Genomic DNA, 25,648 nt, shown 5'->3' on the forward strand with positions numbered 1-25,648 from the left:
AACGAGCTTGTGTCAAAGTTTTATGACAATTTTAACATCATGACTATATTGTTGTGTCGTCAAATTTCATTTCAAATATTTTGATTTAACTTTTTACTGACATTTTTAATTGCTGGTTAATATTTAAACCAACTTCAAAAAAAAAGATATAAATTTAACTTCCTGTAGTTTCACTTCCTTAATTGTGTCGTTTCATCCAACAAATAAAACAAGGATATTTAATGAGGAGCGAAGGTTGAAGGTTCGTTTCCAGGAACTGATACGACAATAAATCTTACTTGATGAATAATAATACACCAGTTTTATTTACTGTCATGAAAAGATCAGTATTTTTTTAACTTTAATGTAAATAAATAAATCTTAAAATGTTTGATTTAATTTCAAAATAAAATAAATGAATAATAAATGATTTTTACAACACAGTAAATTAAACAACATTTTTATTTTTTATTTCTCAATAAAAAGTACAGAATATTTCCTTTTGTAACATTTTATTATTGAAAACAATCACAAGAAAAAAAAAACTAAACTAAAATTATTAGTTAATTATTAATTAATGTTGTTTTTTGTTCTTCAGTCTCAGCTGTTCACAGTTTCTAATCAGATAAAGGTTTGTTTATAAAGTAGAAGAATATTATGAGTTAAATCTCTAAATTATTTGACTAAAAATACGTTTTAATTGTTTAGTAAAGTCTTACTTAGCTGCCTTTTCTTCACCAGAGAGTGAAGAAGTTCTGAAGCTGTGGTTAGAGTTGAGGACGTCATGACGTCACCAGAGACACGTGTCGTCTCTTCATCTCCTGCTGCAGCTGCTCCTTCAGCGTGGACACCTGCACGACAGCTGATGGTGAAGCAGGTTCTTCTGGTGGACCTTCACGTGTGACGTCACAAGTACCTGCTCCTCCAGACCTTTGATCCGGCTCCTCTGGCTCCTCTCTCTGGCGCCCAGACTCCTCTCCAGGTCCCTGAAGCTGCTCCTCAGTCGGTCCACCTCCTGCTGGGCCTCGTCGCGCTGCTGAGCCAGACCCTCAGTCACGGTCTGGGTCTGCTCCACCTCGGCCAGCTGGGTCTGAGTGTCACACACCACCGCGGTCAGAGGGTTCTCAGCACACACACACTTTATCTAGACTAGTGGTGTGAGAAAATACCAATACACTTATATATATATCTTAATATCGCAATATTATTTTTTACGATACTGTATCGATATTCAACAGTGTATCAATTTTTTTTTAAATTTCAAATCACATTTTTATTTTAATTTTAAGTTATTTAAGTTTTGTGTTCAATAAAGTGTGTATAAAATAAAATATCAATATTTTTTATTTACAATAAACATGCTAATATAAACTGTGTCTTGTTTTATGTTATAAACTGACCATAGTGTTTTAGAGTTTATATTTCAATTATGTTCGTAAAATAAACTCATTCAATTTTTTACAATTAACATTAAAAAGATTCAGGGAGTTTATTCATTTGTCTTCAGCAGTTAAACTTCCGGCCTCTAGATGGCAGCAGTCATTACGTCCTCCGCAGCTAAAGGAACAAAGTGAGATAACTCTGATGACTGAGGACGAGAGGATACAGTCGACTCCAGCAGCTTTTAAAGCTGATGTTTGGACATATTTTGGTTTGAAAACAAATTAAAAACCGTTACGACTTTGTCAAGTTATGTGGTCTGTAAATTCAGCAACACCAGAGTCAAGTACTGGACAATACTACACATATATCCTATTACTACAGTATCAGTAAGTTATTGAGGACAATGTATTGTGATTCCTATTGTGTTGCAAGTTTTTTTGCCAAAACAAATCTTATTCAATGTGTTTCAATAGAACTTCGAGGGTAAATATGGAAAACTGTCTAGAAGGGAATTCTACCTCATTAAGAAAGAAAGTATCAACACAGTATGGATTAATGTTCATGTTGATGTGGTGACAGATAAGATAAGATAAGGGACAGAGGTGATGTTAAAAATAATAATTACATTCAGTTAAAGATTTTTTTTTTAAATGTTTGTAATTCCAGCAAATGGACGTCAGAGAATGCGATGGTTGCAACAGTGAGAAGATGCACCTGCAGCATCAGGATCTGCTGCTGCGCCTCCTGCAGCTCCTGCTCCGACGTGTTCAGAGATCGATCCAGTCGACTTCTCTCTGCCGACAGACGCATGCTTCCTTCTTCACTCTTCAGCTTCTGACGCTCCACCTGCACACACGCGTGTTGAACATCGTATCTTCTACAACATCAGAGGTGAAAGGTCATGAACCTGATGACCAAGGTAGGTTCACAGACATTATGTATCGAGCCAAGATAAAATGATTCAACAACCAGAACAAAATCCAAAAATGAGATTTATTTGACAGTTTTCTTCTGATAAGTAACGACAAAATGTTTTAAATCTCACAGCTTCAACGTGTAAAGTTCAACCCGGGGCCACACGAGGCATTTGACTGTATGTGAAAATCAAAATATATTGAAATAGTTTTATATCATATTTCTTGTTAATTTATTATTGATAATTGAATCAAATGTTTAAAAAAAATCAAATAATGAACAAAAAAAAAGGTTATATTTGTCTTTGTCTTTGTCATTTTTTATTTTGGCTCAAAGACTAGGGAGGCAGATTTTTATTTATTATTTTTTCATTACAAATTTAAATCAAAAACAGTTCCTTAACTCAAAAAATGTTACTTTGGTCAAAACGTTGCTAAAAAAATAAAAAAATAAATTGAATAGTAAAAAGTTAATAATATTAATAATAATAAAAATGTTGCTTCAATAGAAAAAAAAACATTAATTAAAAAGTTGCTTCAATCAAATTAAAAGTTTTCAATATGAAAATATATATAAAAAAACGATTCAGACATTTTTTTCAATAAAGAGAAGTTAATTTAATAAAAATAATTTGCAAATATTCTTCAATAAAAACAAAACAAAATAAAAAAAATGAAAAGAATAGAAAAAAGATCTAAATTTAAAAAGAGTTGCTGTAATACAAACATATGTTAAAGCAAAAAATAGTTGCTTCAATAAACAAAATATTTAATAAAAAAAAGTTGCTTCAATTAAAAAAGAAATTCAAAAATATTTTCACCTCAATAAAATATTATTTATATTAAATTATTTGAGATTCAAGCGACATTTTGAATAATTATAAGGCCCCTCAGAACATGATGTGGCCCCTCAAAGGCTCCATCATCATGTTCAACACTAACATGTTCACTGACCTTGTCCAGCGTGTTCCTCAGAGCGTTCTTGTCTTTCTCCAGCCTCACCGCCTGTCGCTCGGCGTCCTTCTTCTCCGTCTCCAACATGGCCACGGCTCTCTGCAGCGCTCGCAGACGCTCCTCCAGTGCAGCTCGCTCCAGCTGCGCAGACGCCAGGTTCCTCTGCGCCTCGGCCAGACCGACGGTGCGCTGGCGCAGAACCTGAAGACCCCAAGACGCGGTGAGCAGCGGGTCCAGGACTTCTGATGCTCGCGGATCACGAAAGGTTCTTGCTCACCTCCAGAGTTTTGATGGATTCTGCCTCCAGTTCTTCTCGTCTGAGCTCGCTGTGGTGCAGCTCGCTCTGCAGCGTCTGCACGCGCTCAGTGAGGACGGACACGTGTCTCTTGGCTTCGCTCGACGACGCTCTGGTTTCTTCCACACTTTCCTACAGAACAAGCAGTAAGAAGATCAGAGCCATCAGGATATTAGATGAATTCATATTAAAAATGTTGAAACTTGGAATTTTTTTAATTTTATTATTCATTAAATAATATGTAATAATATTTTTTATATTAATTTAATAAAAAAAACATATATATATATATATATATATATATATATACCTGTATATATATATATTTATTAAATATGTATTTTTTATTAAACACAGTTTGATATTTTGACTCCAATAATTAAAAAAACTTTTCTAAATTGAATATGAAAATGTTGGTATAATAGTTCCACCAGATAATATTGAATTTAAAAGGTTATAAATTAAAACATACTGAATTAAAAATAAATATATTTTAGAATTATTGGAAGAAGATCAAAATCTATGTGTTAAAAAAATCATTAGTTTTGAAAATATTAAATAATTAAATAATAATAATAATAATTTAAAAAAAAGATAATTTAACTTTCCTTTTTTACAACTTATTTAATTTCATTATTTGATTTAAAAAAGTAAACTTTAAAAATATACGTTTTTGAATTGAGTTATTCCAAAAAAAGTTCCAACATTTGAATTTGTGTATTTAATACTTTGAGGTCCTTCGACACGCACACGCACACGCACACGCACACGCACACGCACACGCACACGCACACACACACGCACACAACTCTTCAGGAGCATGACCGTCGCTCACCTCTAGGTGGCGTCTGTCTTGCTCAGTCACGCTGAGAGACTTGTGCAGGACGGCCAGACGACTCTGAGCGCTGCTGTGGGACATCTTGACCTCCTGGAGGTTCTGAGCGAGGGAAGCCATCTTCTCCTTCAGCAGGGATTCACTCTCCTGAGCTTTGAGCAGCGCTTGACTCAGACGCTCCACCTCCCGCTGGAGCTGAGACGCCCGGACTTCACCGTCCGCCACCTGGAGAGACGGCGTTATAGATTCACCAAAAACCTTTCATTATAGTTGAATTAATGATTATTAAATATAATTCAATGCTTCAAAAAATGCCAATAAATTGATTTAAAAATATATGTAAATATTTGAAATATTACATTAAATTGTCACTAACATACTTCACAGACGGATCCAAGACTATATCATGTTGAAATAAGTTTGACGTCAAGCGAGTCTCCACCTGTTTGATCAGAGTGTCATGGCGGTCGTGCGAGGCCTGGCTCTCGGCCTCTCTGTCTCCCACACTCAGTCTCAGCCTCTGCAGCTCTCCCTCCAGACTCCGCCGGCCTAACTCCACTCTGGTGGCTCGGGTTTCCGACGCCTCCAGAGCCTCTCGCAGCCTCTTCCTCTCCAGCTCCAGGCGAGCTTCGGCTGCTCGTTGCTTGTTGAGCTGATCCTGGAGGCGGATCATGGTTTCAAAAGTGGATCAAACGTTTAATATGTCTTTTTCTGTTTATCTTTTGAGAAGTGTTTCATTTTCTTTCCATTTTTGTGTAGTATCTGCTTTGTTTTGTCACCTCTTAGTCTGTGTTTTTTTTTTAAATTTTGATTAAGAAAAAAAGCCCAACAGTTTGACGGGACTTTTAAGTATGTACTGTTGCTGTTCTGAAGTTTTTTAATTCCTTTTTGTTTGACGTTGTGGAAACTCATTTCACACCAACACTTGTATTGGAAAGAATGTTGCAGAATTTACAGACTTGACTCTTGATGAAGTCGTAACTTTACAAAAATTTACTTCTTTTTTTTTTTAAGCTTTAAAAGCTGCTGGAGTCCACTGTATCCTCTCGTCCTCAGTCATCACAGGGATTTAATTGTTCCTTTAGCAGCAGCTGCTGCCCTCTAGTGTATCACTGGTGAAATAAAATATGATTTTGAAGCAAAATACACTTAAAATATATATATTTAAATCAATACTAATCTGTTTCTCTTGTTTAGATAACAGGAAAGATAAAAAAAAACATAAAATAAAGTTTTAGAGTCTGAGGAGACAAATCTGTTTTAAAAGCTGCTGGAGTCCACTGTATCCTCTCGTCCTCAGTCATCAAAGGGATTTATTGTTCCTTTAGCAGCAGGTGAATTAATGACTGCTGCCCTCTAGTGCCCGGAAGTTTAATTGCAACACAAAAATGAACAAATGCTGTGAATATTTGCATGTTCATTGTATATATTATTTAATTTCATACACTTTTGAAATATAAAACATAAGCAAATATCACTGGTGAAATAAAATATGATTTGGAAGGAAAATACATTTAAAATATATATATTTAAATCAATACTAATCTGTTTCTCTTGTTTAGATAACAGGAAAGATAAAAAAAAACATTAAATAAAGTTTTAGAGTCTAAATATTGCAGTGAGGAGACAAATCTGTTTTAAAAGCTGCTGGAGTCCACTGTATCCTCTCGTCCTCAGTCATCACAGGAATTTAATTGTTCCTATAGCAGCAGGTGACTTAATGACTGCCGCCCTCTAGTGCTCGGAAGTTTAATTGCAACACAAAAATGAACAAATGCTGTGAATATTTGCATGTTCATTGTATACATTATTTAATTTCACACACTATGGAAATATAAAACATAAGAAAATATCAATGGTGAAATAAAATATGATTTGGAAGGAAAATACATTTAAAATATATATATTTAAATCAATACGGATCTGTTAATAATCTCTATGTAATCAAGAAGAGTTATGAAAATAAAACATTTCTTACACCACTAATGCATACTTGAATAAAAATAAGTATTTAACAGAGTTTTATGTTTAAAGAAAGACAAACAAATTAATTTGTTTAGATAACATGTAAGATAAAAAAAAAATAAAACTAAAGTTTTAGAGTCTAAATATTGCAGTGAGGAGAAAAATCCGTTTTTATTTGCTTGTACTTTCCAGTTTTTAACTGCGTTTCCTCCAACATGGATTCTCTCCACAGCCAAGATGTAAACATTTTTGTTGACTTCAAAATCATCTCCAGATACTTGAGTAGATCCACATCTTTGTCACTTCAGTCAAAGACTCGTGGAGAATAAACCAAACTCACCTGCGCTTGTTTCTTATCCATGTCGGCGACCTGCAGCACTCGCTCCAGATCCTTCACCCGATCGTTGAGCGTCCTCCTCTCTCGGTCCGCCCTCCTCACGGCCTCCTCCTGCTGCTGCAGCAGCGTCTGGGAGCTGCTGAGACGCTCGTCCAGTCCTCGCTTGGCTGGAAATCAAAGAAAAGTTGAGTGAGAACGTGTCGTGCTTTACGCAGAAACTCAATAGTTTCACCTTCTTGGTGGTCGTGCAGCGTTTTCTGCAGATGAGAAAGTCGCTTCAGGGCGGATTCTTTATCGGCTCTCAGCTCCTCGGCCTCTCGCTGCAGAGCGCTGAGCTGGCACAGAGCAACGTCCTGCAGCAGAACAACGGTCAACGAACAGGTCTCTTGATGCTGGGTCTGCAGGACCCTCACCCGCTCCCTCTGGGCGTCACGCAGCTCCTGGAGGAACTCCCTGAGTCCGCTCCGCAGGGTCTCGGGCTCCAGGTCCGACTGAGCCAAAGAAGTCTCCCCTCGATCAGGGGAAGCTGAAGAAGAACCCAGAGTGTTCTCAGGGGTGTTCAGTCGAAACTCTGCTGGAATCAAACAAAATCATTTGGAGAAATTATACATGTTTTAGAGGAATCTGAATATTGAAGGATTCAAATGTTCAATTATTTATATATAGAAAGATATAATTTGTTATTGTTTTTTGAGATTTAATTAATTAATAAAAAATATTAAATATTTTAAAGAAATTCATATTACAATAGTTTACTCTTGCCTCTAAATTCAACATAGTATATAATGTACTATAAAAGTCCACAATTGAATTATTGGAATATTGCAATATATGTGTTAAAAAATAAAATTACTGATTTTGAAAATGTTAGATTTTTTCTATATTAAATTATTAAAAAAACAAAGAAATATTTTAGCTTTAAATGAAGATATAATTTAAATCTTATTTAAAAATTATGTATAATAACTTCTAATCAAATGTATCCAAAAATCAGCAAAAAAAACAAACATTTACTTTAATATCACAATATCTTTTTATATTGATTTTAAATCATTTTCTGGGGCTTTTGTATCATCTTTTATTTTTTTAAGATATTTATTTTATGTTTTGAATGATAATAGTGTATTGGTTCAATCAAAAAACATCAAAAGTAACTTAAATAAAAAAAAATCCAAACAAAAAAGTGTTTCAAACATTTTTTGTCCTCAGTCGTGGCAACTTTTTGGAAGAAAAACAATTTAACTTTTGTTGTAGGACATCTTATTTATTGGCATCATCCATTTTTGATTAAAGCATTATTTTTTACTCTCTTTTAGTTTGAATTTTTATTTTTATTTTATTGAATAATGAAAACAGAAAAATAAACCAACTAGGTTTATTTTTGTGTTGCTATTACACTTTAAGCCAGTAGATGGCAGCAGTCATTACATCCTCCACAGCTAAAGGAACAATGAAATCCTGAAAGATCCGGAGCGGGGACTACTGAGGACGAGAGGATACAATAAACTCCAGATATATTTTTTTTATCTCACTCTGATGCATGTTATTATTATTATTATTATTATTATATACGTCTATGGTTTATATTTTGCTAAAATAAAATAAATTCAATTTAAAATTTCCGATATACTTTCATACAAATCTCTAAGACGCTATGACTGATTCTGACCTTTAGGTGGCGAAAGTGAGGCGCGCAGAGGTGAGACGCTGTGATGGCGGGAAAGGTTGCCCGGCGATGAAGGGCTCCCCCCAGGGCTCCGCCCCCTGACCCCTCGCCCTCCTGCTCCGATGCCCAGAGTCCTGGTGAGCGCCGACTGCAGGCTGCCGAGACGGAACTCCAGGTCTCTCTTGGCGGCGTCGGCTCGGGAAAGCTCCGCCTCCGTGGCGACCAGACGTCCCTGGGCTTCGCTCAGCTGCAGGCCGGAGTGAGCGGCCGAGTCCTGGGCCGCCTGCGCCCTCAGGGCCAGGTTCTTGGCCTCGTCCTGCAGCTTCTTCTCGCCGCCGCGAGCCTCCTGGAGCTGAGAACTCAACTCCCTCTCGAAGCTCTTCCAGCACGACTCCGACTCCAGGAGACGCTTGTGTGTGAGCGACACCTGTGAGGAACCAGCAGGTGTCACTCAAGAACAAACACCTGTCGACTAGTGTCACAGAATATTGAATCACTTCATAGTTGCTCTAATTAAAATACATTTGCTTCAACAATAAAAATAGTCCAAATAAAAATGTTTCAAATAAAAAACAAAGTTTTCATTTAATAAGTAGCTTATTCCAAAGAAGTTATTTCCACCCAAATAAATATTTTAACTCATTTTTGTGAACGGGTCACCTTGACCCACAGACAACACAGGGGATACCACAAACACGTTTGTTTTCGGGCCTTAGGGTCACCTTGACCCTGAGATACAACAATGGTTGTGTAAAAGTTGCGTAAATAAAATAAAAATGTTAAATTAAAAAATAAAATAATAATAATGATTTCTGCCCAAATCAAAATAAATATTTAAATTAAAAAAGTTCAAATTAAAATGGTCTTAACAAAATAATTGCAATTAAAAATGTTTTTCAAGCATGGCTTCAATATAAAAACAATAAATAAAAAAAGTAGTTTCAGAAGAGTAAACAATGTTCAAATAAAAAAAAAAGTGTTTTGAACGTCTTTGATTTAAGCAAATATTTTTGAGTGAAACGTTTTTGTTTTATCGTAGAAAATACGTTTTTTTGTTGATTTTTTTGTTTTTCTTTGAAGCAAAACAAAATCTACCTTTATAGTTCAATAGAAATATATATATATATAATTTTTTTGTAGCAATTAAACTTCCAGACGCTAGATGGCAGCAGTCATTCCGTCCTCTGCAGCTAAAGGAACAAAAAAATCCTGCAAGATGACTGAGGACGAGAGGATTACAGACGACTCCAGAAGCTTTTAAAGCTGATGTTTGTACATATTTCGGTTTGAAAACAAATGAGTCATGTGGTCTGAAGTACTGGACAACACTACAAATACACACTCCTTCTGTCGACACTCACCTCTTTCTTCAACGAGTCACGAGCTGCTTCAGCTTCTTTTAACTTCTGCCTGAGGTTGAAGATCTCTTTCCCTCTCTCCTCGTCTCTCTGCTCCTCCAGTGACTTCCGAGCCTCCAGTTCTGTCACCTCCCTCCTTTTCTGCTCCTTCTCTCCATCCAAAACCTTCAGCTGACATGTTCACACGATCACTTTTCTCTTTCTTCAAGAACACACTCTTTTTAAGTGGACCGTTGAAAGGTTTTCTTAAAATCAAAGTAGATATTAACGTTGATATGATGTAAAGACGACGATGTCTAAGATAACATGGAAGTCTTGTAAAAGCAATAGAGTGTGAGGTCAGACCTGCCTGCGGAGCTCCTGGAGTTCCCGGCGAGCTTCCAGCCGTGACCTCTCCACCTCCCTCAGGCAGCCTCGCAGCTCCGTCACCTCCTTCTGAGCCGAGGAGAAACTTTCCTCCAGGACCGAGAGCTTCTGTTCCTTCTCCTCACACTGACGTCTCAGACTGACAAACACACAGCATCAGACCTTCAATCAAACTTTTGCTTAACTTTATCTTTCCTTTACTTCACCTTCGTTTTTACTTTATTTTTACTTTTCTTAAATTGACTTTTCTTAACTTTATTATTTTACTTTTCTTTTGTTCAATTTATTTTTTGACTTTACTTTTCTTAACGTTATTATTTTACTTTTCTTTTCTTAACTTTACTTTTTTACCCTACTTTTCTTACCTTTCATTTTTGAACTATACTTTGCCTTTACTGTACCTTCTTTTTACTTTACTTTTAATTTTCTTAACTATACTTTTGACTTTTCATTGTCTAACACCGAACTTCTTTACTTTCTTTCAATTGACTGTTTTGTTTGTTGTTTTACTTCAATGTCTTTATTTCTCCTTCCTTTTTTATTTTTGCTTTTACGCTTCTCAACTTGACTTAACTTCTTAACTTTACTTTTTTACTCTAATTTTCTTAACCATAATTTTACCTTTTTACCTCACTTTTAATTTTCTTGTCTTTTACATTTCTTGACTTTTTTTTTTTTTACCATCTTTTACTTTTCCTAACTTGATTTATCACTTGACTTTTACTTTTCCTTACTTAACTATATCAATTTACTTTTATTTTTCTACTTACATTTTTTAACTTTACTTTATTACTGTACTTTTACTTTTGTTACCTTCCTTTTTTTAAATTTACTTTTTGCTTTTCTTTCTTTATCCTTCTGTGTTCTGAGAATGTTTATTTACAGACGTAAGAGTGTGCGAGTGGATGTTTGACCATATTTGTCATTTGTTTGATAATTATTTAGAATGATTTGTCTTGTATTGTTAATGCAGTGAATCTGTGATAGTTTTGTTTGACTTAAGTAGATGTTAATAAATATATATAATATAAAAAACCTGATTCTCTCGGTCTCTGCGCCCCTCAGAGCTTCCCTCAGGTGACTGTTGGACTGGCTCAGAGCGTCTCTCTCCTTAGAAGTGTCCCCAAGACTTCGCCTCAGGTCTGTCGTCTCTCGCCTCTGCGTCTCTGCTGCGTCCTCGGTCTGCGTCAGTCTGTGTTCCGCGTCCTTCATCTCTCGCCTCAGATGGTCCCGACTGGCCTCGCTCGCCGAGAGAGAAGCTCTGCACTGATCCAGCTACAAGGCATTAAAAGAATATTGAGATGTTGTTTCCTCCTGTTTCCAAAGAGCAAGAATCCACCTCCTTCAGAGAAACATCAGCTCGATTCTGCAGGTCAGCACTGGACTCCCTCAGACTCTGGACTTCCCTCTCGTAGAGAGAGTTCTTGTCCTGCAGGTGAGATCGAAGCTCCAGCAGCTCACAGGTCAGAGACTCCACTCGGATCTACACACACCAGGAAACCATCAGTTTCAGCTACAGCTCGTCCGTGAGTCAGATTTATTGAATTTTACCTCTTCTTGGTTTTTAAAGAGAGCAGCTTCCCTGGAAATGCGCTCGGTCTCCAGAGTCAACGTGACCAGCTCGGTCTGAAGACCAGACACCCGATCGACCAGTGCAGCCTTTTCTGCCTCTTTCTGAGACAAAGCCTGGAGAAAAGTTCTGGTTACATTCATGAGAACTTGAGTTTATCAGTGTCGACAGAATATAAAATGGTTGAATTTAACACATAATGTTGTCATTTTTTTTATTGAAATGTGTGTTTTTTTTAATGAATTTATTAAAAAATAAAACTGTTGGTATAATAGTGCCACCAGAATATACAAAAAAAAAATTAAAAAAAAGGTACAAATGTAAAAAATAATTTAAAATAATTGATCAAACTTTGAGCTAATCGGGCTGAATTAAGAAAATATATTTTTGCATAATTGGAATTTGAATATTGAACTCTATTTGTAGAAAATATTCGATTTTAAAAATTAAATGCATAAAAATGCATAATATTAAAAATGTTAAATAAAATGAACATAATTATTGATAGACACTAAAACATTAATCAAATACTTGTTTAAAAAAACTATAAGAATAATTTGGGTTCACGCATAAGTTGTCAAAGTGCCGGAAGTGTCTTGTCTGACTCTGACCTGTTGTTTCTCCGTCTCTGCCTGCAACAGTAACTGATCTCTGTTGTGGTTCAGAGTCCTCAGTTCACTCTGAAGCTCCTCTCGTTCCCTCTGAGCTCTCTGACTCTGCTCCTCCGTCTCCTGCCTCGTCTTCCTCAGCTCTTCATCGTGGGCCGACAGCAGGTCCTGCCTCAGAACCTCCTGTGGAAGAACATTAGACCAGGTCATAAATTGACCAGGTGGGGTCAACACGTGCGGCAGTGAAGTTTAGAAACGAAACCTTCTCCGAGATCAGCTTCTCCAGCTCCTCCTGGTGTTCGGATTTGACTCTGTCCAAAGTCTGTCGGATGTCCAGCTGTGCCGCATTCAGGGTGTGAGTCAGAGCTTGTTTTTCCTTCTCGGTCTGAGTCAACAAGTTCTCAGTGTCCGAGCGAGCACGCTTCAGCTCCGCTGCAGGCCAGAGAGTAAACAGAGAAGCAGACGTGAGCTTCTTAATCTGCCCAAAATCTGTTTTGCATACGACTCTTTAAACACTGTTTATTACGCCTGGAGAGACGCATTCAAATAAACATGTTGGATTCCAACAGGAGATGAATACAGAGTTAAAGTTATTGTTCAAGCTGTTCCCAGCCGTCACGATAGATCCTCGTCAACTGCAAAGTTTCTCCTTTGTTCTATCTGTGTAGAAAACAGTAACATGTATCTTGTTTTGCAAAAAAGCAAAAACAAAGATTTGCCAATATTAAAAGTTTGAGTATTAAGTTGTTGTTTTTTTACATATAGAGTTTGATATTCTGATTCAAATACTTTTAGTATAAATTGAATCATGTATTTAATTAACAGTAAACCAAGCTACTTGATCAAACTGTCCACCACTCATGGTGTCATTTAAAATATAATATATATATATATATATGTATATATATATATATTGAATAATTTCAACTGTTATTCATTCTTTTAAAAAAATATTTGAATTTGTTAAATTTAATTTATATACAATTTATTTAATTGAATTATTCATTTTAATACGATTCAATAATACAAATTCAAACTTTAATTTATAAATTATTCAATTAAATCATTAAAATTAGCTTTAATTAAAATAATTCAATGCCTAAAAAAAGATATTTGAAATGTTAAATTCAACAATTCAATATTCTAATGTCACTGATAAGCTTCCACAATAAACAGTTATAGTAATAAATGAACGGTCTTGCGTATTGAGTATCATTTGTGATCACAGATGAAGGTCCAGATTTAATGTTTTCCATCATGTCTCACCTGAACCCTTCTCACAGCGAACTCTCAGGTTCTGACTCTCGGTCTCCAGCTGCTCCCTCCGTGACTCCGTGAGGACGAGTTGCTGCTGCAGCTCGAACAGACTCGTCTCCAGGGACTCGCGCTCCGACCTGTTTCATGGACACGTTTTCAACGGCAACACAGACGGTGACGTCTGAAAGTCGGCGTCACACTCACCTAAAGGCAGAAAGCTCTTCGGACAGTACGGCGTTCTCCCTCTCGGACGCCGTCAGCTGGACCACCAGAGCCGCTTTGGCGCGTACCAGTTCGGCCTGACCCCGACCCGCTTCCTCCAGAGCCATTTCGTTGCGCTGACCTTCACCTCTCGTGAGACTTATCTCTGAACTGAGGGAGGTCACCTCGCTGCACAGCTGAATGATGGGAAGACATTTTTAAGAATGGTTCTTTTCACGTACGTTTTGTTTTATTATAGTCTTTAATCCAGATTTAAAACCTGTATATACATTTATAGTTAAAAACATTGTGATGCACCTGAGTGACTCGCTCCTGGAGTTTAAGTCTCTCGGCTCTGAGGGTCTGCAGCTCCGCCTCCGTCCCGGCCCGGGTCGACTCCGCGTCCTGCAGCGACTGGTGCAGCGAGATGCGAGCCGAGTCAAGCTCCATCCGGTCCTGCTCCAGGCGGACCAGCTCGTCTCGGATTGTCAGCTTCTCTTGCTCGGCCTCTCGTCTCTGGGTCTGCAGCAGAATCTTCTCCTCCTCCAGCTGTTGAATAGATCTTTCTTTTTCAGACGAGAACTTTGATTTTTTTTACATATAGGGTTTGATATTCTTTGATTCTATGGATAAGTGACGTCAGGATATTGAACAGTTTAATTTTCATGCCATTTAATCATTCTTTTAAATGACTTAATACAATAATGTCTCTATTTAAAGGTTGATTTTTTTTCCTTATTAAAAAATAAATTGAATTAAAACAGTTTTGATTTTCTAATTTCAACATTAATATTAAAATATTATTTGCATGCTTTTAAATTCAAGATAATAAACTTTGTTTAATAATGACACCACGATAGGCTCAGTGTTCTTTTGGTATTGTCTGGTGGCACTTTAATATCTTAATAATATTTTTTTTTTGTTGGAATTATTAGAATTAGAATATCAAACTATGTATAAAAAAACTGTGAAAATATTATATTTTAAATTACATTAAAAAAAAATCTATGTTAAAATACTCTTCAATAAAGAAAGTAAAAGTTTTAACATTGAAAAATGTAAAATAAATGAATCAATATTGTGATGTCACTTATACACTTCCATAACTTGTGCTTCAAAGCTCTACCTGCAGGATGTAGGCGTTGAGGAGGGTCTTGTCGTGAGCCAGGCTCTCGTTGATGCCGCCCATCTTGACCAGCGAGTCTCTCAGAGCTGCTTCTTCTGACTGCAGCTTGTTGACCAGCAGGGAGAGCTCGGCGTTCCTGCTCTCAGCCTGCACCAACGACACGGTAACCATCGAGTCCATGTAAACTATGATCATAAGTCTGTGATGTTAAATACCCGAGTGAGTGATTCAGACAGTTGGGACTTCTCCTTCTCCAGCAGCTGCCTCTCTGCCTCCACCTGCTGGTGAGTCTCCTTCACTGCAGACAGCTCACAGCGCTGAAGAGAAACGCGATTCTCGCTCTGTTCCAACAGCTTCTGACTGCAGCACAAGAAACATCCTCCATGATTGTTTGACAAGGTTGTTTACAGACAGAAACATGATTTAATTTAATAAATAATTTAACACCAAATAAACCTGATTGTTTAAATGACACGGGTAGGAAACCCGACAAATATTTAGTCCACAGAGATTTATTTAAAATAATTAAAGCAGATTTTCTAACACATTTAACTTATTATTTCCTAAAGAGCACAATCAGTTAAACATATCACTTTTTTTTCATGTGATGTAGGAGAGAATACAAAGATACGTATCCAGCATTGTCAGTTTACAAGGATTTTAAACATATTTTTTTTAATGATTTATTTATCTCCTCTTTCTATATTTTCATTAAGCAAAAGACGAAGAAGTTGTTTTTCACAGATAAAGAACAGATTCCTTTTTTTAAAAAACATATTTATTTTAATAATAATATTAATAAAAGTCAATAATAATGTATTAAATCATAAAATTTACAAGTTATTTTAATATTTTACTGGCTCGCACAGAAAGAAAGAAAATGTTAAAAAATATTTCCTCATTTAAAAAAAAAAAAAGAAAACAGAGACGTGAGATGTTTTTTTTTTTTAAATAATGTTAATGTTGTTTTTTTTCAAGTTTTTATCTCAAGGTCCCTCAGTAAAAAATTAAACCAAAATAATCATTTAACTTTTTTTTTTTAATTTTGTACTTTTATGCATCCATACATTCCCTGTGTGAAGGTGATTTCAGTAGGTTTTTTCTCAATATGCTTAAAAGCAAAATGTACTAATGTGAAATTAAAGAAAATCTTCCTGAGTGCATGTAGATTAGATTCATGGATTAAAGCTAACAGGGTAATGTTTTATTCATGCTTACATTCTCTGGGCCTCTGCTTTGGCTCGATCACGTTCATGGACGACAGCTTCCTTCTCCTCTCTCTCCAGATCCCTCTCCCTCTGCGTGCTCTTCATCACCGACTGAAGCTTCTCATGGTCCATGTGTAACATCTGGATGCTGCTCTGAGTCGCCTGCACGCTCTTCTCCAAGTTCATCTTCTCACTGGGAACACGTGAGGACATTCAGTCGGACAGTCCATCAAAAACAGTGATTTAAAGAAGTCCAGACCTGGCCAGAGAGTCTCGCTCCTGCTTCAGACGATCCCTCTCTCTCTGTAGAGTTTCCTTCTCTCTCTGAGAAGTGTCTCGCTCTCTCTGCAGCGTCTGATGCTGTTGCTCCGCTTCTTTCTTCAGAGAGTCCGTCTCTGTGAGCTGCTTTCTTAACTGTTGTAACGTGGACTGTGTGGACAGCAGACGACCGCGAACATCCTGGACACACAACATGACGCTCTGGGATTAATAATGTGCATTAAAATAACATAATAAAGTGAAAATATTACATGTCAATGATACTTAGTTACGGTACAAGATAACATATCTTAAAATGGATTCATGGCTGGTTTGTAACTTGAGCTGGTTTTAATGATAACATTAGAATTAAATGATATTTTCAAAACTCAATAAACATCCAGAAAGAGAATTAAAAATAGCTAAACATTAGAAATGATAACACTTATCATTATGGAATTTAAATGTATTATCTTACATTAAACTTAATTTAATTAGTTTTACCCGTCTCATGAATATTATTTAATGATCATGAATTTAATGTATTTATTTTATACGTCTATTATTTTATTTTATATTCCCACTTGACTGTATTGTCTCTTATTTTGATTGTATTTTATTCACAACTTATTTATTTATTTATATTTATTCCATTCTTTTTATCAATTAAATGAATACGAATAAATAAATAATAAATAATATTTGTGGTGATGTGGTACTGTCATTACCACAAATAGATTCTGTGATGCGTTTACAATACTGGAAATGAACCTTAAACAAAATGTATTATTAGTACATCAATATACTTTAAACACAAGCTTGAAAAAAAGAATATAAAGATAATGGTTAGTGACGTGTGAAGAACCTTCATGCATAAGTATTTATATATTTTTTAAACAATTTAAATAGTAATAACTAGGATTGTGTTTGCAGAAGGCAGGTGTACCTGGAGCTGGAGTGTCTTGTTCATGACTGCCGAGCGCAGAGCCGACAGTGTCGTCTCGGACAGAACCGGGAGCGACGTCGACGACCGGCGCCGTGAGGGGGAGCGATGGGGGGAGGAGCCTCGGAGCAGGGCCATCAGAGGAGCCGCGGAGTTGTCCTGATCAGCCTCTGAAGACGACTCAGCGTCTGACAAGACCGTCTAACAAAACAGTTGAATGTCGAACAGTTAAAAATGAGAGTGATGTTAGTGACGCGTCACCTGTGCTGCTCACCTGTGCGATGTCCCGCAGAGTGTCCAGCAGCATCTCAGAGTGAGACCTCAGCAGCTGCAGGTCGGTCTCATCGTTGCCGCTCTGCTCCTGATTGTTAACCCAATAAAGTTTTACCAATAACTCAGTAACAGTATATGATCTATTTGAACAACTATTTGAAGGCTCTAGAAGTTTATCAGTGTCATTTGAATATTTAATAGTTGAATTTACCATTTCAAATGTTGAAGCTTTAACTGTAAACAAGCATACAAGCAAACATTTGAACAAGATTGAATTATATTTTTGAATAACGGAATTCAATAAATTGTATATTTAAAGTTTTCATACATTTCATTGAGAAATTGATTATTATAATTCAATTGTTATTGAATACAAATTAATTAAAAAAAAATGTTTTCTTTCACATACAGTTTGATTTTCATATTATAATAATTTAAAACCAAATTCAAAATTAAATTCAGTATACAATGTTGGTATATTGAATTAAAAAGACTATGAATTACAAGAATAATGTGTATATCGTATATTTTGTAGTATTGGCATGAGAATATCAAACTATATGTGTAAATAATTTATTTTAAAAATCATTATTAATTGTTTAAATAGTATAATTCAATTGTTTAAATAAACAAAGTTTTAACATTTTAAAATGTTGAATTCAACCATTCAATGTTCTGATGGCACCGATAAACTTCCATATTGGAAGCTGTTGATCCTACTGTGTTGAATCTTCTTAAAACATCAGAACACAAATAGTTGGTGTAAAACAATAATTCCAAAGGAAGGAAATCCATCTACACACAACTCTCTTCTAAATATCTTAACCTCACCTCCAGCCGTCTCGTCAGCAGCACGATCTCTCGCTCTCTCTCTTCAACTCTGCCCTTCAGTCGCTCCGCCTCTCGCACAGAATCCGACAACCTGAGGACGTTCATGGGATGAAATGCTGTCGAACATATGCAGGAAGCATCTCAGCGTCAGACCTGAGGTTGAGCTCGCTCCTCTCAGCATCGGTTCTGGTCTGTAGATTCATCATCTCCGTGACTCGCTCTCTCAACTGTTGCTCCGCTTGAACCCGCAGAGATTTCTCTTTCTCTCGCTGGAGAGCGACTCCACCTTCCCTGCTGTGCACTGAGGCTGAGAGACCGGCGCAGGACAGCTGAGCCGAGTTGGATGTTCGAGACAGTTCGTTACGCATGTCTGACAAGTCCCTGGATTATTAGCAGAGAAACAGTCAAGAAAAAAAAGGGACAATAATAATGACAATAACGACAACGTAAACAATTACAAGAACTTCAAGATCACTCCAGAGAAAAGAAAAATTAATTAAAAATCATAATATATTGCTTACGCCCATAAACTACAACATGACTGACGTAATGTGCACTTTAAACATAAAATGACCACATGATGTCATTTAATGGTTAAATTAATTCATGACGACATGAAAAAAGATTTTTAAAAAAACAGCATAATGTAACATTAATAAATAAAAATAATCAAGTATGAGGTAAATAATCTGTTCAATTAAACAGAAAAGTGTGAAAGAGAGGTTAAAATATCTTATCTGATCCACTGAAACTTTAATTACAGTAAAAACGATTTTACTGCTTTATTTAAGATCATAATTTGGTTTCTATAATTGATCGATAGATTAATTTTACGATTGGACGAGATGGATGAGATGGAAGCAAATAAACGAACAAAAAACAAAACTGTGGCCAAAAAAACGAGACACACAAGAAAACTAAACACACCAACATCAATATGAACGAAGAAATAAACAATATAAAAAAGAAAAAGTGTAAACAAGTGCCGATAGACACGTGTTTCTGTGCTTCCCTATATCTCTTGCATTATTTTAGTTATAAACTGTGTACGATATGTGAAGTGAATGACTTTAAACATAAAATGATGTCAAATAAAAAGATGAGACTGAAATATACATGAAAGAATCTACTGTTGTGTTTTACAATGTTGCACTCGTGCTCTATAGAGATATGAAATCAAAGTAATCAACACGTTTTAACACTAAATCAGCATCATTGATGATGAAATTCCAAACGATTTTACCTCTCCGTGGCACTCTTCAGCTCACAGACATGCCTCCGAAATCCAACCACTTGCCTCCAGAGAGTCAGTAGTCGACCGTGCTCGCTGCTGTAGTAACTATGAAAAGACTGAGAGAAGAAAAACTAAACATTAAAATGATATTTTCCCTTTATTTACCTTCATAAAACTGCTCCTTATAACATGATGTGATGATCTCTTTCTCTGCCTGCACTCAAATCAGATAATAAATGGAAGGCCGCGGAATATCACGTCATGGGCCGCAACTGGCCCACAGGGCCGCAAGTTATAAGACCCCTGTACAAGGTCCTTATAATCTCAAAACCCTCAGAGATACAAATGAAAGAATACACAGCCTTCAAGAGGTCGGGAGGAGTTGGTAAGTCATTGTTGACTAACAATATTAGAGACGTTCACCTCTTCTTCTCTCTTCCAGTCTGACTCCTTCTGCTCCAGCTCCTCCCTGGCTCTGGTCCAGTCGGCGGTCAGCCTGCGGATGTCCTGGCTCAGGGCCTCGTTGGCCACGCCGGCCTGTTCCAACTGCTCCCTCAGCATCGCGTTCACCGCGGACAGACTGCTGCTCCTAAAAATAGACGCAAATAAAGGTGAGAACAACAACAATGAAGTCATCACCTTGGCATTAAAATGTGTTTATAACTTGAATCATTGGCAGGATTTTCCTGGACTAAAGTACTTTTTTATTAATTTTTAATGTTTATAAATTGAGTTTTAATTTGCTCTTATATTATATTTGTTATATGGTCAAGATAGTTTATGGAAATTTCCGCAAACCATTCAAAACTGTTACCTCTGCTGTTCTTCCTCCAGTCGGATCAAAGCGTCGTCCAGTGTGTTCTTGGATTCATCTTGTTGTGTTGCATCACCCTGATAAACATCAAGAGGAGTTTAAAATGATGTTTTTTTGATGACTTTTCTGGGACTTAAAACTCACTTTGTCAGTGTCTGATGATCTCTGCAGCATCTGCTCCAGGTCACCACACTTCTTCTTATACTGAAGTACCTGAAGCCAGAAAGAAAAGAAACATCAACAAATACTTTCACACCCACAGCATTGTTTGAAGTGTCTTACTTTGGCTTGCAGTTTCTGGACCAGGAGAGCCTGTCTCTGCTGGCCCTCCTGATAGGCCGTGAGTTTCCTCTTGTAGCTCGCCTGCTCCTCGTCCAGCCGGCGGCGAAGATTCAAGTTTTGTTCGGCGAGACTCTGCGACTCCGCCGTGTCGCCTTCTCCAGTATCGAAACACAGCGTCTGCTCCAGCTGTGTGGAATCGTATGGATATTAGAGGCGTGTATTTTCAAGAATCTGGACCATACGTATCACGATACAGGGACAACAATAATATATATTATGATACTGTAGTAACAAGGGGTATATATTTGTAGTATTGTCGAGTACTTGACTCTGGTGTTTCAGAATTGACAGACCATATGACTCTTGACAAAGTAACTGCTTTTCATTTGTTTTGAAACTAAATATTTCCAAACATCAGCTTTAAAAGCTCCTGGAGTGCACTGTATCCTCTCGTCCTCAGTCATCACCAGGATCTTGCAGGATTTTATTGTTCCTTTAGCTGCCGAAGACATAACCCCTGCTGCTATCTAGCGGCCGGAAGTTTAATTTCATCACAAACATTTATAAAAGGCCGAGAGTATTTGCATTTTAATTATTTATTTTTTTAATTAAGATTTTATTTCACACACACTTCATTGCAATACAAACCGTACAAAGACTACGATAAATATGATTTAAAAGCCAAATAAAATAAATCTATACAGTAACGTTAAAATATATGAATTGCAATATTTAAGTGTATCCATATTTTCTCGAGTCCCTGATAAATATGTTAATGTAATTCAATCAAATAATATATAAAGGTACATCTTCAGTGTATAAAAACGTAACGTTCAATAAGAAATCAACAGAGTAAAGGAAGGAATCTGGTTTCAGCCCAAACTTTTCAACAATGTTTAACTTAAGTGGAAATGCTTCTCTCCACTAGACCCCATCGCTTTCCCACCCAAGCCCCCTGTTTACAGTCACCCGGGGTGACAGGCGCCATGGCAACAATCCACTTCACTTCATTCCAGACCCCATCACCTCGGCGACGAGCAAATCTCACACAAAGGGAGAACAAAAAAAGCGACAACAGATTTGACGAATTCTTAAAAAAAAAACACCTTTTTTTCATCATTAGATCGTGATAAGCGTCTCACCCTTTCGCTGATGGCGCTGTACTTGATGGCGAGCTCATCTCGGTCTGCTCTGCTGTGGGCCAGCAGGTCCTCCAGCTTGGCCAGCTCTCTGTGCAGCAGTAGATTCTCCTCCTGAAGAGACATGGCCGACGACATTTGTCCTGCCGCTGCACGACACATCCATTAGACATCATGAGGATCTCATTGTCAGGTTATCTGTTGGGGGTCTTACAGCTTTCTGTGAGATTCTTAGTGAGGATCTCCCGCACACGAGCCGGCAGACATGTCGAGGGGTCGTCGGGTGAAGCGCCTCGGACAGTCAGCTTCTTCTCCTCGTACAGAACACTCTCCTCCACCTTCTGAGGAGAACATGAAGAGCAACCATAAGAGAAGGAACTTTTTTTTTTATTATCTATTTAACTTTTAAGTTACCATCATGCAAGCAAAAACATTCCAAGCAAGAGCTGCAAACACACAGTTCAAAATGTAAATCAAAATAAATGATAAACATGGAAGCAGCAACACGTGTTATTGAGAGAAACGCTGACAGAGGAACAGGTGCGTCTTACCTGGATCACTGACTCCAGCCTGTGGGAGTCAGTGTCCGAGTTCTCATCGCCGCTCATCGCAGCAGATTTCTACAAACGAGGATCACCTCCAAGGAGAAGAATAAAAAAGAAAAACCTCGAGAATAAACGTCCTTTCCTTCTACATAAGTGCAGAAGTGTGCGCAGCGGCGCTGGAGCAGCAGCTCCGGGGAGGCGGACACAGATTGAGGGCAGCAGCGGGATTAGCAGCTTTAAGACGGACTGACCTCCGTCAACGCCTCCGCTGTTGTGACTCCTCCGCTCGCTTTTACAACCAGACTCACTCACCCTAAACCCCCGCAGCGGAAAGAAAGAGAAAACCTCCTCAATGTATCACTAACACTTCGCTTTTCAACATGTCGACCATTTTTTTTGTCGCACTTTCTACCTTAAAATAGCAAAGTTTGGTCAAGATAACGACGATTATTTCAGTTGAATTCACTCGTACTACACTAGACTTTTAAAATAATGGGATGGATATTAAATATAGTAACAAACAAGTTCGCATTTGTCGAGTACACTAATCCAATTGTTTACCAAGTAGTTAGCAACATTAAGCTAGTTTAAAACTTGCTGCTAGCAACAGATCGTGTTTTTTATTTAAGCTGAAATGCAAATCCCGCCAAATAATTTCCCTTATAAAACTGAAATAATAATAAAATTTAAAAAAATATATATATATTCCATAATTTCTATGTCTAATATTACATTTTATTATATTATACAAAATGCCTACATCTATAGAAAACTTTTCTCAAGTTTTTTTGCTAATACTTTTTTCAATTCATAAATGTCATCTTTAATCTAATCGACAACTATTCAAAATATTCCACAATTATAAAAGCTGAAATTAAAAACATAAATGGTTACGTCATATTAAGTTTTTCCAAAAATGTCCGAAGGACTTCAAAAATCTTTATTGAATTAAATTATTTGTCATATTTAAAGAGAAAACCAAATGTGCAAAAAATTACACTTGATAGACGTACACTTGTAACTTTTACTATAGTGCGTTATTCACAAATACTTTCATTGTTTTTGAGTATTTCTTTTGACTCTTACTTAATAACAATATAAATCATTTGAGAGAGTAATCAAAATGGTGCTGAACTTCTTTGTGTTTCTGTATTCTGAAAGAATACTAAAATAGCTAGTATTAATTCATTGCAGTTTATATATATATATATATATATATCATAATTTAAAAAAAAATGTTTTAAACTATACAACAGGAATGCGTATTTTCGTATTCCCTCCATTGGAATCTCCATAGCATACTTCTAAATGTTCATTTTATTATTGTAATAAGTCTTTTTCCATGTTCAACTAAAATATTTTAAGAATGCGGTCATGTCAGTTAACCCTGTTTTAAACAAGTCACAGTAGTGAAGCTTCTCAAAATATTTGCAAAGTTATTTGTTATTTAGACGGTATTTTAATTTGTGATTTAATAAGATACTTTGCTAACGACAGACCTATTAGTAGAACATAGAATTTAAGACCAAAAAATCTAATTAAATTTGTATCTATTTATTTTTTTACCCTCAACCAACCTAACACAATTAAAAATGTGTACATATACAGTACAATTTTTAAGTTCAATATTAAAACAACTTGACACAAAAGAGTTATTTAGCAGGTGATTTATGATCGTAAATGTGAAAGTAACATCAATGTCTCACTCAACGTGATGTTTGAATCGTCATGGTTACCAACAGAGGACCATTGTGTCATGACCACACCTCCATCCTAGCCTTGACAGAGAAGTGCTGCCTTCCCTATTGTTGTGAGGCCCTACACTGTCATCATTTCCCTTGTATTCCATAAACTCTTTTAGACATTAAAAACGTGTCTTAAAATAAGAGCAACAAATCTACATACACAGCCAACTTCCATATTGCTGTTTTGGATATCTGAATAATCACTTTTTAATAGTTTTTAAATGTTAAATTCTAAGGGTAAAGAACATTTAAATACTTCAGATTCATGGTTATACCATCACAGATATATATAAGGTAAAGCCTTCAATCTAGACATTTTAAACTAAATGTTGCATTATTTTTTACCTTAATTTATAATTATTACCAGTTATACTAAAATAAAGTAAGTAAGTAAGTAAGTAATTTTTATTTGTATAGCGCTTTTCCAGACCAGGGTCATAAAGCGCTTAAACAATCAAAACAATATTCAATAAAGTATATACTTAAAATATCAAGATAAAAACTGATAACACAACAGGAGTTCCAGAAAATCAAGGAAAAGCCTGAACAAATAAAAACGTCTTAAGATGTTACTTAAAGTGTAAAGATATCTTTAAAAAATCATTAATTTGAGACAATTAAGAGTCATAATTGTGTTTGAAATGTTGGGGAAACTGGTGTACCCGGAGGAGATCAACACTGGAAGCCATTTTGCTCCTTACTTTACCAACTTAATAACAAAATAAGTAGAACTAATGTGACAGTACGAGAGATAAATATGTTTACAGAGGATATTCACATTAAAGCTTCAAACTTTTCTTCCAGTAGCCTAGAGTAGAAAAGACGAGGCAGCAGAAAGATAGTTAAACACGTTCTTACAAACGATCTGAGGATCATGTTTGAAACTATCGACATCTGAACATGTGGCAGAATTAAAAACTTCCTCTTCATGACACGACTTTAGAGAAGCTACATGTGTCATGGATGTGGTTGTTGTGGGCGTGAGAGGCTGTGATCTGAGCAGCATCCGAGCCGTCAATGTCCGCCATAGAAATAAACAACAATCGTCTAAACGTCACAACCTTCTTCTTCTTCTTCTTCTTCTCACCCGAGCCGAGCGTCTCTTCTCCCTTCATTCATTCCCGGTGGTTTGGAACCGATGCTCGCAGCTCTGAGATTTTCTTCCGAGATCCTCCATGTGTTTTCCGGGGGAGGGACTTCAGTGCAGCCAGTGACAGACGCTCACATGACCGCACTTCCAGACACCAGAGGAACACTGAACATCCTCTGGTATCAACACCAGGATAAAACAATAAAGGTGATTATAACTATCAGCAAATATCAAATACTCAAAATATTACATTTTAAATTTGTGAATTAAAAATGAAATTGAAAGTATTGAATGAATGAAAAGTAATAACTAAAATGTGATTTGATGATTTATTGTACAGGAACAGCTGGTGTTTTTTTGTTTTACAGTTGTCTAAAGCTTTTAAAGCAATTTGATATTTGTATTCTATTGTTAATCATTTTGGAGTTTTTTAGGTTATTATCTCCGATCCTTAAAACCCTTCACTGGCTTC

General features: G+C 36.5%; 1 protein-coding gene across 4 annotated transcripts; it reads right to left on the bottom strand.

Annotated features, from left to right (window-relative positions):
• Positions 1–582: 582 nt before the first annotated feature.
• On the bottom strand, positions 583–25,247 carry crocc (ciliary rootlet coiled-coil, rootletin). 4 transcript variants are annotated; one of them, XM_087800674.1, is made up of 37 exons: positions 25,174–25,247; positions 22,011–22,137; positions 21,800–21,945; positions 20,658–20,843; positions 20,520–20,588; positions 20,376–20,452; positions 19,985–20,150; positions 19,571–19,677; positions 18,481–18,708; positions 18,328–18,418; positions 17,498–17,584; positions 17,227–17,424; positions 16,282–16,481; positions 16,033–16,215; positions 15,030–15,174; positions 14,815–14,961; positions 14,007–14,237; positions 13,692–13,885; positions 13,497–13,624; positions 12,493–12,662; positions 12,234–12,413; positions 11,604–11,738; positions 11,392–11,535; positions 11,089–11,327; positions 10,032–10,191; positions 9,690–9,857; positions 8,332–8,755; positions 7,076–7,236; positions 6,895–7,015; positions 6,666–6,829; positions 4,803–5,018; positions 4,361–4,585; positions 3,508–3,657; positions 3,231–3,431; positions 2,077–2,208; positions 896–1,069; positions 583–830 (listed from the first exon to the last, which is right to left on the bottom strand). In XM_087800674.1, the coding sequence occupies exons 3-37, from the start codon at positions 21,932–21,934 to the stop codon at positions 762–764; spliced, it is 5,805 nt and encodes a 1,934-aa protein (XP_087656800.1). In that variant the 5' UTR covers positions 21,935–21,945; positions 22,011–22,137; positions 25,174–25,247; the 3' UTR covers positions 583–761. The 4 variants fall into 4 exon arrangements, with proteins under 4 accessions (XP_087656800.1, XP_087656799.1, XP_087656798.1 ...); XM_087800673.1 differs by lacking the exon at positions 25,174–25,247 and adding an exon at positions 22,348–22,621 and having other exon boundaries at positions 7,076–7,188; XM_087800672.1 differs by lacking the exon at positions 25,174–25,247 and adding an exon at positions 22,348–22,621 and having other exon boundaries at positions 7,076–7,233.
• Between the last annotated feature and the right edge of the window lie 401 nt (positions 25,248–25,648).

The sequence above is a fragment of the Callionymus lyra genome, chromosome 10, assembly GCF_982586985.1.
Source record: "Callionymus lyra chromosome 10, fCalLyr1.hap1.1, whole genome shotgun sequence".
Taxonomy (NCBI): Eukaryota; Metazoa; Chordata; class Actinopteri; order Syngnathiformes; family Callionymidae; genus Callionymus; species Callionymus lyra.